Genomic DNA, 17,063 nt, shown 5'->3' on the forward strand with positions numbered 1-17,063 from the left:
TTTTTTTTTTTTTTTTTTTTTTTGTACTTTATTACTACGTTAATTAGTTGATCATAGATTTATCTAGAATAATTTTAGCGTTTAGTGTATTCCAACTCATGAGCGAAGACGTCCTCATGAGATTCAGCCCTTCGAGTTGGCCACGAGGTAAAAAGAAAAACCGCTGCAACAGGTCTTCTCTCTCTCCTTGAATGATTGTAGGGTTGTTCGAACATTTCTTTGCCAATGCGATTAGCCCATCTTCTTCTCTTTGAAACAAGAATATTTCTACTGAGGAAAGATTAATTGATTCGAATTGCTGTCTATCTCTGAAACGTTCCTAACAAAATAAATTCAAATGCCATTAGACTAAATTATATATTTTGACTAGCTATATCGAACCTTAAATACGACCAAACTTGTTTGGTTTTACCACTTAGATTAGTTGATTACACCTAGATAATAATAAATGGACTAAAATGTCAAAAGTTATTATTATTATTATTTATTTTGGAGAAAAAAAACATTATCGAAGAAAGTTAATGTAAAAAGAGACATAATTTCACATTCAACCCCTTTTGTACAAGTCATACATAATGACATGTTTGGAAGTTATCCCAAATGATAAACAATCCCATCATCAAATTAATCAAAAGCTTCTAAATGTCAAAGCCACCTTCTTCTTCACCCTATAAAAACACCCACTTTCTTGCCATTTTTGACATTCCCAACTTTAGCTTCTTCGTCGTCTTCTCTTCCATCCCGTTAACTCATCTCGTGATGTCGAGAGCGTCGATGCTCGACGAGAACGGCTTAAAGAAGGGACCTTGGACGCCTGAGGAAGATCGGATATTAGTGGATTATATTGAAAAACACGGCCATGGGAGTTGGAGAGCTCTTCCAAATCTTGCTGGTTTGAATAGGTGTGGTAAGAGCTGCAGATTAAGATGGACGAACTATCTTAGACCTGATATCAAAAGAGGAAACTTTTCTGATCAAGAAGAGCAAATTATCATCAGCCTTCATGCATCTCTCGGAAACAAGTAAGTTTTTGCTTTGTGATTATAGAAAATTATTGACAATAACACTAAAAGGAGTATAAATTCTTGCAATCAGATGGTCGATCATAGCTAGCCATCTTCCGGGACGAACGGATAACGAGATTAAGAACTTTTGGAACACTCACTTGAAGAAGAAGCTTCTCCAAATGGGTATCGATCCCGTCACCCACATGCCAACGCCGTTCGATCATCATACGAACACTTTCTCAAATCTTCATCACTTGCTTTCTCTTTCCACAGCTCCATGGGACAGTTCGTCAAGGCTACACACACAAGCCACTCAACTAGCAAAAGCTCACCTCCTCCAAAATGTTCTACAAATTCTAAGCTCTCCTTCATCTCTAGCCATTTCAAATAACCTCTTCAACACACAACAAATCACAAACCTAACTTATAATCACCCCATTGGATCTTCTTTTCAAACCTTCCCAAGTAACATACAACCCCTACAAGAACCACTATCATGTGATGACTATGCGACAACCGCACCTACGTTAGCGTTAGAAAACGATTGCAATCGAGCGGAGTCTTTTTATGACATGAGCCAATGCCCAAACTCACTTCCCGACTTGATTCCAGCTTCTCCCGAATGCTCGAAAATACCAACCGCCATAGAAAATAATTGGGGAGATATCATGGATGACGAAAGTTCCAGTTCTTACTGGAAATATGCGATCAAGTAAGTGAATACGAATAAAAATCACTCATTTTACAAGTACTTTAAATTATATTAAATTTATATGATTTTTTTTTCTTTGTACAGCCAAACTCCTCCTCCGCCATGGTCGGTCTCGTAGAGGTTCAGTAGAGGATGTCATTTCTTAATCACTCGTGGTGATACATAAAGGGTTCCGCATTTTCTTTGTACATAAATCGATGTATGATTCTTATATAAATAAGACGGATTTGATGTAATTTATTCAGCAACTTCACCTCCTTTACTACTAGATTTTCTAATTAATTAAGCTACTATTGGACATTTAAAATCATAATCAAAGATCAAAACTAAGAAAAATTAGTTAAAGTCTTAATGTTTTCTAGAAGGAGAAAGAAAATAAATATATTAAACAAATTCTTTACTTTATTTTAAGATATAATTGATTCATTTGACTTATGTGTGTGGATATTAATAGATTTTGTGTTCAAACTAGCAAAATTTCAAAGGGAAAAACCTTAAAATAATAATAATTGCATCGTAACCAAAAAGTTTCTTAAATTATTCAATTTAAACTCTCGTGATTCAGTTGGGTTGGGTTATCGAAATAACTATTCTACTTACCCACCGTGCATGTTACATTAATAATTAAAATCTCATAAAATTTAAATATCAAACATTTATAAGTCACAGTATATCATTAACATCGATTACAAATGTTAAATATTATCGAAAAAAAGAATTAACGGTAGAATAAGGTTGGATTGGATTGTAACCCTATTTTTGGGCTGATCGTGTTAATCGAGTTGACTCGGAAAAAATGTCAATTCTAATTGTTTTGTTCTGAAGCAAACCACGAGGCGGTTCGTCCTATTCAAATATTCACGACCAAAAAACACTAGATTCTCTTTCGAGTAGGTTCTGAAAGGAGAAGGAAGGCTGGAATGTCAACAGGCGTTTATTATTGAATTTACCCGATCCGATAGTACCCCATTTTTGGAACGTCTAGTGCCAAAGTCACTAAATGGGTAAGTCGTCAATCCCTAAAACGGACAACTCACAAACGGAATCAAATTTTTTATCTTTAAAAAAAAATTAACTCAACTCAATATTTACGACTTTTATGATTTAAGTCGGGTAGTCTCGAACGCTGATAAATAATTCTATTAAATAGAAAGAGAAAGTGTGCCAAATGGGTATTAAAAAAATTGTATATGACATTAGTTATTGTTATCAAAGCTTCACTTTCGGCTTCCATTATTTTAATAAGAACAAAATGGCTATCCAATTGAAGTGTAATAACATAACTTAATTTGACCCATTTAATCAAATGGTATTTTATAATAATGTCGTAGACATATTTGGAATTAAAAGTCCTACTTTACTTACTACAAAACCATATCTAGCTCATTAGTTGTTGCGACTTAGAAAAAAAGACTCGGCTTCTAGAAGAAGACCATCTAACGTGTTGGACTTTCGAGTAGGTGCAAACTCGTGTCGAATTTCTCTACCGTACCTCCTAAATTGAAAAGAAATTACGACGCGCTGATAAGATGAAAGTTTCTCCGTACTACTTTAATTCATTGTCAACTCTATATCAGTTATAGCTATATGTGTCTACGTGAAATGAGTAAATAGACCAATTAAAAAGAGCGTTTTAGGGTTTCGTGTTCTAATGGTCTGTTTCTTTCTGTGTAGGTTTCATCGGTTTTGAGGACTTCCGAAATAAAATAATTGTCGATGTATAATGGCGTTTGATTAAGAATAATGATGATGTAATTTCATTTGACAAAAAAGTCAAGGGTCGTTGTTAACTATTAGGTAAGACTATTTGCGTCCTTTGATTAATATTATTGTTGATTCTACCAACAGCAAATTTGTCTATTAAGGTAAGTGGGATCTTTTTAGGTAACTTCTTTGCTTCTCGGTCTCTAGAACATCGAAAGGGAATCTTTTGTACGGAAGTTTCTTTTCAAATCTAAATGTATGTCGATTATTTTGTAGGCTACGACAATGATCTCATTTTATATCTTTGAGCTTAAAGACATTCTTTTTTAATCCAAACTCACTGTTAGTAGATATTGTCTTTTTTGGGGTTTCTCGGGTTTCCCTTTTGGGCTTTCTCTTAAGATTTTTAAAACGTGTTTGATAGGGAGCGGTTTACGTTTTATAAAAAATGTTTTGTTTCCCTCTTCAATTGACGTGGGATCTCACAATCCACCCCTCTTTGGGGCAAGCGTCCTCATTGGCCCTCGTTCCTCTCTACAATTGATATGAGATCTCACAATCCATCCCCGTTCAGAGCCCCGCGTCCTCGCTAGCAAACCGCCCGGTGTCTACCCCCTTCGAGGCTCAACATCCTCGTTGACACACCGTTTGATGTCTGGCTCTGATACCATTTGTAACCGCTCAAGCCCATCACTAGCAGATATTGTCTTTTTTGGGCTTTCCCTTTCGAGTTTCCTCTCAAGGTTTTTATAACGCGTCTGCTATGGAAAGGTTTCCACACATTTAGAAAGAATGATTTGTTCCCTCTCCAACCAACGTGGAATCTAAAAATTCCTTTACAACACCGTTTGTTTAATGAGGAAAGAAAACAAGTTACTCATTTCATTTTGAAGTAATGTAAGATACTCGGACATCCTAAGATGCCTTCAAAGGTCTTAGAGATTCTCAGTTTGAAGACATGTTTTTTTTTAATGTTTTGGTCTTCTCTTTTTTTTTTTTTTCAAACGTACAAGTTTTAACGTAACTAACTAAATATTCTCGGTTATCCTTACAAATGTTCTTTTAAAATAACTATAGTTATCTAAACATATTACACATCTATATTTTCGAGCACTCATGGTTTCAGACATTTGAAAATTTCAGTCATCTTGATTTTAGTCTAATATCATTAACTATTTTTATATTCGCTCTCACAAGCCAATAGATTCCACAAAACCACCCTAAAGAATAAAGAGTCTCCTAGTCTATCAGTTTTCGTTTCAATCGAAACCACATAGACCACATTATGCTAAAACTCAAACACGTTTTATCCAACATCGAAAGATTTCATCACATGACTAAGCCAAAAAGACTCGTTTTTTCTTCTTCATACATATATTACCAAGCGTGGAGAACATCTTAAGGCATCTTTCCAATATACTCACTTGTTTAGGACAAGTGACAAGCTCATAGACATTATTGGTATGCTATTTTTCTATTTGGACCTAATTTTAAAGAGTTGGCGATTCATGTTTGAATGATGTGATATATTGATTAATTGGCAAGCATATTAAGCTTGTTTAACAAAAGGAGTTCATGAACTCAATGAGTAGGTATCTTGTTGACCTTTAAATATAACTAACCCACCTACTTTGCCATTTTGTTTTGGTTGTAATGTATGATGTTGGTATCAATGTAACCCATTTTTGTTTTATATTGACGATGTTGATTCTTCGTGTTTAATTTATACAAGGACTACGTGTCCAACGTTTGCTACTTAAGAAAAACGTAATATGGTATTTTTTATATGTGACTAAAATTTTTTACTTTCGTTTGTAGTTGCATTTGTACTTTTTCGATTGGAAGTGTGACCAAATTGGTAGGAAAGAACAGTATTATCATCGTAGTGAAGTTTTTCGTTTCGAGTAAAATGAAAAAATTAAAATCGTGGCAGTTTATGCTCGAAATGAACAATATCATATCATAAAAATTATGAAAAAGAAGGATTATAATCATTTCTAAAACCTAACAAAATCAATAAAATTCTCGTTGATATAGTTAGGTGGAGCTTTTGCATCGCTTATCACTTCATCGTTCGTTTAGCTCGAAAGAGGGTTGTGTCCCCTCCCTATAACATTATCACTTCATCGTTCGTCTGGTTCATATGGGATGCGCCTCTTTCCTTTAACATTGTCCCTTCATCGTTTTGTTCGTACACAATTCATCTCTTTCGTTTAAGATTGTCAATTCATCGTTTGGTTCATATCGAATGTGTCTCTTCCTTTTAACATTGACGGCATCTCTTTCCTTTAAGATTGACAGTTCATTGTGAGACACGTCTCTTTTCTTTAACATTGTCACTTCATCGTTTGGTTCATATGAGACATGTTTCTTATCGTTGGCATCGTCACTTCATCGTTCGGTTCATATAAGACACATCTCTCTTCTTTAACATTGTTACTTTATCGTTTGGCTCATATGAATGGTTCCGACACGGCAAAAGTCAACCTTAATTTCCTATGAAACATGTTTTTTTGTTCCTTCTTACTGCAGTGTTCACCCTTCCAAAATTCATCCAAACTAACCAATAGACTTCCCTCCAACTTTTCCAATAATTCCCCCAACTGTGTCACGTTCGACAGTGCTACTCTCTACCATATATGAACTGCTCCAACCAAAAGAACAGTTTTTTACACATAAAAAGAAAGAACAGCATCAGTTTCTAACACCAATCAGAATCAAATGTTCACTACAGCTTTAAAGTCAGCTTCCCTAGATTTGGAAATCACAGCATCAACTAGAAGTAATCAATGAAATATTCTTCCACAACCAAACAATCATGCAGTCATTTCTGGAAATTTAAGGTTCTTGTACGTATGAATAAGGTAAAGGGAATCTGTCAAACTTACATTGAGCGGTATCTGATCTCATTGCTACCTCGTTTTCTCCTTGCTGATCTGCCATGAGGATTGGAAACCATGCAAGTATGCTTTATTTAGCTATCTTTTCTTGTAAATGATTTCTTTCTGCTAGAATGGGAAGATGGTGATGGGTACTAATCTGCCTGTTTCTTGTATATTTACTTGAACAATGTATAAATATGAAGTAATGAAGAAACTATACGGTGTGCTTGATCATTTCATTAATGGAAGACAAGAAATAAACAGAACTGAGAGCAAAAATCTAGACAGTACATAATGAATCGCGCAAACAGCAAGATGATTGGTTATTTCTCTTATTTGATTTAGATGCACTCCAAGAGAGAGATTTCCGGTGTCCACATCGGTTGGAGAGGAGAAAGAATTGTTCTTTATAAAGGTGTTGAAACCTCACCTTAGCAGACGCGTTCTAAAAACTTTTGAGAGGAAGCTTGAAAAGGAAAGCCTAAAGGAGACGATATCTGCTACCAACGGGCGATATGCCAGCGAGAAGGCTGAGGCCCGAAGGGGGATGGACACAAGGCGGTGTAAGGATGTTGGTCCCCGAAGGAGAGTGAATTGTGAGATCCAACATCGATTGAGGAGGAAAACGAATCATTCTTTATAAGGGTGTGGAAACCTCTCCCTACGACGCGTTTTAAAAACCTTGAGGGAAAACCCGAAAGGAAAAGCTCAAAGAAGACAATATCTGCTAGTGGTGGGCTTGGGCTGTTACACATGGTATTAGAGTCAGACATCAAGCGATGTATCAGCGAGGAGGTTGAACCCCGAAAGAGGGTAGACACGAGGTGGTATGCCAGCAAGGACACTGGGCCCCGAAGGGGGTGGATTGGGGAGTCCAACATCGATTGGAGAAGGGAACGAGTGCCAGCAAGGACACTGGGCCCGAAAGGGGTGTGGATTGTGAGAACCCACAACAAATGGGAAGGAAAACGAATCATTCTTTATAAGGGTATGGAAACCTCTCCCTAGCATACGCATTAAAAACCTTGAAGGAAAACCCGTAAGAAAAAGCCCAAAGCGAACAATATCTGCTAGCACCCAGCACCCACTTAGATTTAATAGTATGGTCTGAAAGAGAAACTCCCGGATCAAGGGTATGTTCTCGGGTGGCCTAAAAAGCTTTGTTCTCTCATTCGGGAGCAAGATACAAGTGCTCCTTGCAGTTAAGGTGCTTTGTGGGAAGTATATGTAAGCTGCTTGGGCTGGAAAGCACTAAATAAAACTTCTAAAGCAAGAAAAGATCTGAACAAAACCAAGAAAAAAAATAAGTTCCTATAATGGTACAGCCACAGCTTACAGTTACATGATTCACAGGAACAATTCAGAGCTAACACATTAATGAAGTATATCTATTATGAGCAAAAATCCCTTTCAGAACTTTAAATGGAAGTTGCAGTTCAAGTCACAGTTCCTAATTTACACAATAAAACTTGCCCAAAAGGGAACAGAGGAATTACTTCACCACGCAAATGCAAAACAAGTTCATATTCATTCGAGTAAAAACCAACAAGCCGAGTCGAAAACCACGAAAAACAGCTTCCACCACATTACGATACGCACAACGAATCATCACAGCAAAATTCAAACAATGAACACGAACATGAAAAGATATTAATGGAACAAAGTCATATCAAGTTCATATTCATTAGTGTTTGCAGGAATCCTAAGATATAAACCCAATACAAAAGATCCATAATCAAACACCAAGTATAGCCTACTACTTACCTTAATAGCTTCATATTTATAACTTGTATTACACCCTCTAAAAGGCTCTACAACAGAGGCATACCAATTATTTTGTAACATCCCAGCTGATTGATAGCCTCTCACTTTCAACAGAACACTACCTCGTTTTCATTTACATAGGAAGAACTAAAGGCTCCACCACCACCACTCCGTTTATGAACAACATCCAACAAAAATTTGGTCAAGAAAGGCTCATAGTTAGGCATTTTGGCATACCCAGGTAAGTAATTAATATCAATCACAAGGTACCTATTCAGATCATTACTATCCCTAATCAGATCAAAGTTAAAAAGCCTAAGCCCTGTTGCTTCCCTTAACCCAGCAGCCACATGCATCACAAAATCCAAAGATGGCATTTCAACATTACCCTCGTTGTTGTCCACTGGAGTCCCTGAATTCGAAATCTTTGAAAAACTCGAAACCGCCTCCAATTTTTCGAGATCCTCCGGCGAAATATCCGGCAACGATTTCCTCGTTACGCAAACCACGCACTCCCCCACTACATAAACCTTGAACACAACACCGCCATGATTGACAAATTCCTGCAACACAATCGGGGGGTTTAATCCCTTCAATCCGCTATCATTAGACACCAAACACAGTTGATGAGACCTCTCAGAGCCATTGGACTCCAAGGGCTTAGCAATTACAGGGAATTTAAGCCCCAAATCGGTAAACGCGTGTAACCCATTTTTGACCAGGACATCCAAATCATTCACCACGACTTGCTTGGGAGTATCAATCCGCTCATACCCTTCTGGGAGTTTCACCTGATTCACGACTTGGAGCATGGAATCGCGATTGAGGAGGCGGGAGATTAGCTCCGGTGGGTCGACGATGACAACATCAGGGAACTGGGAAGTGAAATCGCGGAGTTGCTGAATCCATGAGGGGTCGTAGAGCTTGTGGATGATGCAATGGAAGGGGGATTGGTGAATGAGAGGGATAAGAGGGTCGATTCGAACAAGGTCGATGCCATGGAGTTTGGCGTAGTCGAGGAGGGAAGGGAGGATGAAGGAACGCTCCTTTTTGGGGGAAAAGGCGTAGCCGACTCGAAAGCGAGGGGAAGACATGGAGGGATAGATGAACCGGGAAAAGGGTATTGGGGAAATTGAGAAATGGAGGAGAAATTGAAGTGAAAGTGGGTGGAGAAGTGGAATTTTGGGTTCCAGAGGAGGAAGAGGGAAGACAAGCGTCTGGCGGTGGCAGTCTTGGTAGTGAAACCTAAGTGAGTAATTTATTACCGTTAATATATGGACAAATCTTCACTAATTATTTTCAAACTTTTTTAATGTTAGTATTTAAATGAGATACTAGTAAAAAAAAAAAATTTAGTTTAAAGGTGTTTTTAAAATTTAAAAAAAAATTAAAATTATTATATTTTTCAAATAATTTTTAATATTAAAAGTTTACGAATATTCTTAAAATAAAATATTAACGAGAAGAAACTAAAAAGATGAAAATAAATAAAAATTAAACTGGGAATAAACGCGAAGGAAACATATATCCGATCTTGTGTCTGAAACTCTGATACCAAATAATAAGATAAGTAATCACTGCAAGGGGAATAAGATTCAGAATTATGCTGATCAAATATCTCAAGGCAAGAACATTGTTTGAGGTTCGAATCACTTCACAAGCAAGATCGATCATGTCTAGCTTGAATGATTCTTGTTGATCAAATATCTCAAGAACACTTGTTTGAGATTCGAATCACTCCACAAACAAGATTAATCATATCGAGCTTGAATGATTTTACATGCAACCTAAACTACATAGAATTGCAAAGAAACTTAGTCATTTGCTAAAGAAAGCACAAATGCTCCTTTTACTATATCTTCCATGTCTATTTACAAACACAACATACATTGTCTTTATACAACATACATGTCTTTATATAGCTTCAAAATAAAACTATTAAACGCATGATAACATTCATAATTAACATTAATGAAATACAATCACTCTAAATTACTCTAAATTGTAATCCACCCAAAAATTTATAACATGAAACTTCATTCTTCATCGACGTGACATGAATTGAAATATCTTTTGATAATTTTAATAATATTTTCTTCATATCTTCATTTGAGTATATTGTATGATTGATGTCTCTCGGTTCATATCAAATTTTATTAAAAATTTATGAATATTCATAAAATAAAATATTAATGATTTTCATTTCAGACTAACCGTTAAAATATATTATTAAAATTTTAAAGATATTTTTTATATAAAATTAAAATTTTAATAGTATTTTTATTAATATAGTCCAATATTTTTTTTTCCTTTTTGTAAGTGTACACTAGGATGAAAAGTTGAAAAAGTTTCACATAAAGGGGTGAAAATTAGTCATAGGAACATGTCCAAAGCTTATATGTGGTTTGATGTCCAAAGTTCATACGCGTCCGATGTCTAATGAGCTAGACGTGTACCTACCCATTGAAGTTGGCACAACGAATAGGACACGATTTCATAAAGATTCGATAAGATGTTATACAACCGACTCCTAAGAAGTCGACCAAATGTCATTTTGGATGAGGCATTAAGCTAATATGTCAAACTCTAATGGAGGTCAATTGTGAGATCACACATGGTTGGAGAGCGGAACCAAACATTTTTTATAAGGGTGGGAAAACCTCTCCCTAACAGACCGTTTTAAAAATGAGATAAAGCCCGAAAGAAAAAATCTAAAGTGGACAATATTTACTAACGGTGAGATTTAACTGGTACATCAACCAAGTACATTTTGATATGGTCGAGTCTTAGGCCATATGATCAACTAAGACCATATAGCACCAATGATGCAACCATATGGGAGAATAAGGGCGTAATTATTTGGAGCGTAAAAGGTGCAACTGCATCATTTGATCTATAATGATTCGAGAATAATCACGACAAGATTTTCAAAGAGATTATTGACGCGTTCATCATTTGTTTAACAAACAAGATTTTTTTTATAAGCATAGAATACGATAAATTAAAAACTACATTCAAACACGATACTATTTGTGTAATACCCTAAGTAAGGTTAAGGTGACTCAAGAAAGTTTAAAACGTCCTAGTAATGTTAAAGGAAAAGATTAAGAGACTCAAGCAAAGACAAAGGGCTGAAGTAAATAATTTCAATATCATATAGAGTAGAGGTGTACATTCAACCCAACAACCCGGACCAACCCAACCCGAACTACAAGGGTTGGGTTGGGTTGAATTAGCATTTTGGGTAGGGTTGGGTTCATTTTTCTGAACCCGAACTGGATCGGTTCGGTTTTGGGTTTATGGGCAAAACCTTCGAGTTAACTCGAGCCAAATAAAAATATATTAAATATATTAAATTTTTTTTTGTATTAATAAGTTTATCAGAGTGGTATTAAGTTCTATCTAAGAATACTCACACTCGAGTTTGATGCTAGTCAAATACATGTTTCTGTGTTTATTTTATTTTATTTTATTATTTTTAATTTCTTTGTTTAGTTTTATATATATAACTTTTTTTAAATATATATAAAACGAAACAAAGAAATTAAAAATAATAAAATATAAACAAAAAAAATATATAAGATAGGTCATGAAATTAAATAAATTTTGAATGAATTTCACGATCTATTTGTATTTTTGTTACTTTTAATTTCTTTGTTTAGTTTTATATATATAACTTTTTTTTGTTTATATTTTATTATTTTTAATTTGTTTGTTTCGTTTTATATATATAACTAATCATTTTTAATGTTTATTTAATTTCATAATCTATCTTTGTATTTTTGTTACTTTTAATTTCTTTGTTTCGTATATATATATATATATATATATATATATAACTAATCATTTTTAATGTTTATTTAATTTCATGATCTATCTTTGTATTTTTGTTACTTTATATATATATATAGATATGTTTGTGAATTTTTAATATATTTTATGTAAGATTGAATCTCAATAATTATAAATTGTGGATAAATAAAATTAAAAAAAAATTTACAACCCAACTCGAACCCAACCAGAAAATAAAGGATTGGGTTGGGGGTTGTGAAAAGTTTCGAGTTAGGCTGTGTTACCAATCCAACCAACCCAAATTGAGTCAAAAAAAATTCTCTAACCTGGAACATGTACATCCCTAACATAGAGAATGAATTTTAAAATACTTCAGAGGTGAAAAATAACTAAAATACTACTCGAATTACTCGTGGCCAGATATGATTGTCCGAATCCCATAGACAGAAATGAAATTAGGGTGCAAAATCAATATAAAAGAAGTTAAGAACTAGAACACCGTTTGAAAATGGCATTCATGAAGGCAATAAAATAAGACAAAATAAAAATATTTTGAAGGGTGAAATAATTCCCCCAACCAATAAACAATACAAATATTGAACAACGCTTTGTAGGCGGTGGCATTAGGGTCACCCACTCGCGTGCACATGGTTTAGATGGAAGAGATGGTGTAATGGCCACGTGGTTTAGATGGGAAAAGATCGTGTAACAGTTCAAGCTCACCATTAGCACATATTGTTTGCTTTGGTTCGTTACGTATGGTCGTCAATCTCACGGTTTTAAAATGCGGCCTACTAGGGAGAGGTTTTCACACCCTCCCAACCACTTTGACCAGCTTCTACGAACATCAAATCATCACGTGGCTAATAAAGCAAGCTAAGCTTCTCACGGCAGCCAAAAGACCTTCTCATGGCCGAAGGTTCGCCAACACGATGGAGAGCTTTTAGACCCTAACATTCTCAATGAATTCCAAAGTGATCCTCATTCTCACCGCTGCCTTCTAAGCCAAAATAACGTCGGGCAAGAATCTCGGTAGTATGAAGTGAAAGCAAAATCATATCTGGTTCTTCGAATCGATCACAGATTATCAGCCCCATCATTTGAATCTTGACTATCGAGCTAAAGTAAATTGATTGAGTAGTCTGAATGAGTTGATTTATACCACAAATTTAAAATAGAAAGTAAGTTATTACTCGGTTAAATTACAAACATTACATTTTAACTTCAACAAACGTGGACTCAAATATTTTTAAAAGAACAAACAGAAAATAAATTTAAATTAAAAAAAAAAAGGTGTATTTAATGCCCCTCGAATATGGTAACGACTTTCACCTTCATTGGAAACAGCAGCACCGCGGTTTTGCTTTACCGTCTTCAATGGCGGAATCATCCTCTTCCACCTTCTTCTTCTTCTTCTTCTCTGCAACTTCCTTGAAGAACTTCGTCAGAAATTGCTCGTACTCCGGCAGTACTGCAAATCCTGGTAAGTAATTTATGTCTATCACATAGTATGTACCATTCCCGTCCCTAATCATGTCGAAATTGAACAGCCTAATCCCCATCGCTTCCCTCAGCCCATTCGATACCTCCCTAACTATCTTCTCCGGCGGCATTTCGATCTCCTCCGCCTCCTTCTTCTCAGCGCCGTTACATTTTTCGCTCTTCTCCTCTGCCCTAGATATTTGCGAAAATTTCATCGCGCCGTCTTGTTTCTTCTCCAGTTCCTCCTCTGTCTCCGCCACATCCGGCAACGATTTCCGCTTCACGCACACGGATTCCTCTCCAGCGACGTATACTTTGAACATTACTCCGCCGTGGTTCACAAACTCCTGTAGAAGCACTGGCCTATCCAAATCCTTTAATCCGCGTCGATTGAAAACCAGAGACATTTCATGCGATTTCGCACTTCCATCCGACGCCAACGGTTTCGCAATCACTGGAAATTTCACATCCAAATCCCTAATCGAATCGATTTCTCCATCCTCCTGTTTCAGAACGATCTGTTTCGGCACCTCGATCCTCACGCCGCTGTCCGAAGCCTTCACCTGGCTTACCACATCAAGCATGGAGACTCTGTCGTAGAGTCGAGCGATTAGGTCCGGACGATCCACGACAACGACGTCCGGATTCTTCAAGGCGAAGTCCTGCAGATGCTCCGCCCAAGCATCGTCATAGAGTTTGTGAATAATGCAATGAAATGGACCTTGGTGGAGGAGCGGCGTTTGGAGGTCGATACGGACCAGGTCGACACCATGGAGCTTGGCGTAATCGACGAGAGAAGGGCGAATCACATTGCGCTCTTTGTTAGGAGGAAAAGCGTAGCCTACTCGAAGGCGATTCGACGAAGAAGAAGAAGAAGAAGCCATGGCTTCTGGTGCAGAGGTTCTGTTTGGAATCCGAGAAAGTGAATAACTCCGATGAGAAAATGAAAAACTCCGATGAGTAAATGATCTGAGTTCGTGTGTAATTTATACAACTTTGGGGATGCAGTCGGAAAATATTATAAAATTGAGGGATCAGATTCTAATTATATTAATATAAGGTTCATTTATTATTAAAATTATTTTTACACTAAAAAAAGGAAGAAATAAATAAAATAAAAGTCAATAAATTCGAACATGGAAATCAAAAGTGGGGGGCTTCATCAGGTCTGCTCCATGCCGTTGAAATTTCCGTTCTCCTTCTAATTATAATTAATTTAATTGGTTTAACAAATTGCATAATATTATTATTTTCCCTTATATTTGTTTAAAACTATTTGCAAAATAATATATAATATATATTATTTCCGTGTATTTTAATACGTTCATCTGATTATCTCGAGTTCCGACGATAAGTAACGGAAGCTTAGGTGGAAAAAAACACATTTGGTTTTTACGTGTATGAGATCCGTTTTAATTTTGTTTTTATGACTCTCTTTTACTCGCATATAAACCTTTCGTTATTCTCGATTTTTTCGTTTGTTACTTTATAATTAACAAATATTGAAAATATTGACGTTTTTTTAGTTGAAACGAAACGTAGCAAAAAAAACAAACAAGAAGTAAATGCAATATTTGTGCAAATTGCATCATCGGCTTAAGGTGGGTGGTTTTCTACCCGAATTTTGTTCCAAGAACATCCCCGAACATGATTAATGTGTGGGTGCCATTACCGGAGATATTTATTAACTAACGCATCAACAAAAGATTGTAACGGGTCATTATGATAACAAAAGAGTTAGTGAAGTCTCATCTTGATTACTAAAGAAACGTCTTCAAATAAGACCACCGCTTCAGCTAATTCTACTGCACTGAATGATATTTTTTATACCTTGAACTGCGAGAATCTTTACACCCTTGGAGTATCAAACAGTAGCCCTCATCCCCACTTGATCATGAATTTGTGTTACATTGAGTTTAAAAGTCATCTATACTCTATGAACTGGTATACAAAATGGGGTCGTTCCATGTGAATCAACTATCAACCTCTTTGCTCGTGGATGCTCCAAATACTGATGATGTTATCATTTCTTCTCTCCTACATTGCAAATGATATAATCACGAACACAACTTAATATCAAAAGACTGTAACACCTTACGAAAAAAAAAATTCAAAATTATTGTATAATAAAAATTGAAAACTGAAAGCTAAAAGTAATTTATTTATTTTTAGTTAAGAATATGTACCGTAGCTCGTTGAACTACATTATTAAGATATCGACCATTATATATCGTTAATGTTACGACCAAGATCTAAAAAGAGAGGTGGGAAAGGAATATGGATATATTTTGAAAGTAAATGTTATTGAAAGGACAATTATTTTGACTATTTGACCTAAAATATGCCCTTTTGTGTGAAACTATGAACACAAAATTCTATTTTATTTCCAAATTTTCCCATTTATATATCAAAATTCTAGTTTTTTTTTTCTAATATCATAAACTTTTATTTTTGGGATAAAAATTAAGTTTATATTTTTTTTATTCTCCTAAAAAATATATATTTCATTATAATTTCTAACCATTTACTCTTAATTTTTCAATTTTAGTTATTAAAATTATAAATAAAAATTATATATTTTAATTATTGACCATTTTAATGAGTTGAATTATAATTATTATATTTATTACTCTCTTAGACATTTTCTAGTTTTCTTTTAATCGTTACAAATATAATATTTTAGATTAACAGTCGTTCGTTCTTTTTTTAATAATATTTTTTATCAATGGTTCTTGTCATAATTTTTTTAACCCAAACAATAACAAACCAACTCAACTCGACCTAATCAAATTTTTTTAAGTTGAGTTGGTTAAAATTATTTGAATTATTTATTCAAATTTTTTATTTTTTTATAAATATAATAAAACATATATTAATTCACCTTTTAGATATTTAATTAAAATTTACGTTAAAAATTATTTTAAAAAGTTGTTGGAGAATAAATAATAAAAAATTATGAAATAAAGTAAAAATAAGAGTATATATTTTAGGAGAATTTATGAACCAATTCAATCGAGAAAGTTTTTATTTTATTTGAATCGAACCCAACTTAAATCAATTCATAACCTAACTCTAATCAATAAGGATCGAGATACAAATTGAATTAAGTTGTTCTAGCTTTTAGAGTCATCGAAACATTATAGAAGCGTGTTCATCGCATTGTTTATATACTCGGTATGTAAATAATTGATATTGATAACTAAGGCATGTATTCTACTTTTTTGGTAAGTTTAATATTAATTTCCCTAATTTTGTAATATTTTCTCACTCCTAAATTATTTTACTTAATAAAATAAATGAAAAGTTAAAGTAAATATTCTTGGAGATAATTTAAAATGGTAGCCAGCAATTAAAGACTTTTAATTATTTGACAATTTATTTCTTTTTTATATATTTTTAAAACTTTTATTTCCTTTTTCTTTTGCTTTGGAATAAAATAAGAACAATAATTAATAATTATACTTTTTTTTTTTCTCAAAGAACCAATCTTTAAACACTAACAATTAAATAATTGGATGAGTGGTTCAAACAAAGATCATTTGGTGGATTTGGAACAAAGCAAGAGATGTTGATTCTATGTTTTTTTTAATGTAAAGTTGTTATTTTTTTTCGTAAAAATATTAGAATTTTAATGTACACGCGAACCTAATGTTATTTAGTTTATTATTTTTAACCTAATGTTATTTAGTTTATTATTTTTAATATAATGTCTTAAAGTAT

At 34.5% G+C, this 17,063-nt stretch overlaps 4 protein-coding genes across 4 annotated transcripts in view; 1 reads left to right on the forward strand and 3 right to left on the reverse strand.

The window, feature by feature from the left end:
* Nucleotides 1-735: 735 nt before the first annotated feature.
* Nucleotides 736-1,925, forward strand: LOC111448366 (transcription factor MYB41-like). Its single transcript, XM_023087921.1, has 3 exons — nt 736-1,022; nt 1,096-1,719; nt 1,804-1,925. The coding sequence occupies exons 1-3, from the start codon at nt 760-762 to the stop codon at nt 1,835-1,837; spliced, it is 921 nt and encodes a 306-aa protein (XP_022943689.1). The 5' UTR covers nt 736-759; the 3' UTR covers nt 1,838-1,925.
* The window catches only part of LOC111448362 (transducin beta-like protein 3), a 28,466-nt gene continuing 12,991 nt past the window's right edge, over nt 1,589-17,063 (reverse strand). Inside the window, exons 15-16 of the transcript XR_002711424.1 lie at nt 9,648-9,657; nt 1,589-1,600 (exon numbers count right to left, since the gene is read on the reverse strand). The gene's annotated coding sequence lies outside the window, so the exon portion shown is untranslated. The remainder of the gene's footprint in view (nt 1,601-9,647; nt 9,658-17,063) is intronic.
* Nucleotides 7,952-9,312, reverse strand: LOC111448365 (inositol-tetrakisphosphate 1-kinase 1-like). Its single transcript, XM_023087920.1, has one exon. The coding sequence runs from the start codon at nt 9,161-9,163 to the stop codon at nt 8,177-8,179; it is 987 nt and encodes a 328-aa protein (XP_022943688.1). The 5' UTR covers nt 9,164-9,312; the 3' UTR covers nt 7,952-8,176.
* On the reverse strand, nt 13,037-14,352 carry LOC111448363 (inositol-tetrakisphosphate 1-kinase 1-like). The gene has a single exon (XM_023087919.1). It carries the CDS (start codon nt 14,225-14,227, stop codon nt 13,196-13,198), a length of 1,032 nt encoding a protein of 343 aa, XP_022943687.1. The 5' UTR covers nt 14,228-14,352; the 3' UTR covers nt 13,037-13,195.

This window comes from Cucurbita moschata, unplaced genomic scaffold (genome assembly GCF_002738365.1).
Source record: "Cucurbita moschata cultivar Rifu unplaced genomic scaffold, Cmos_1.0 Cmo_Scf00010, whole genome shotgun sequence".
NCBI classification, from domain to species: domain Eukaryota; kingdom Viridiplantae; phylum Streptophyta; class Magnoliopsida; order Cucurbitales; family Cucurbitaceae; genus Cucurbita; species Cucurbita moschata.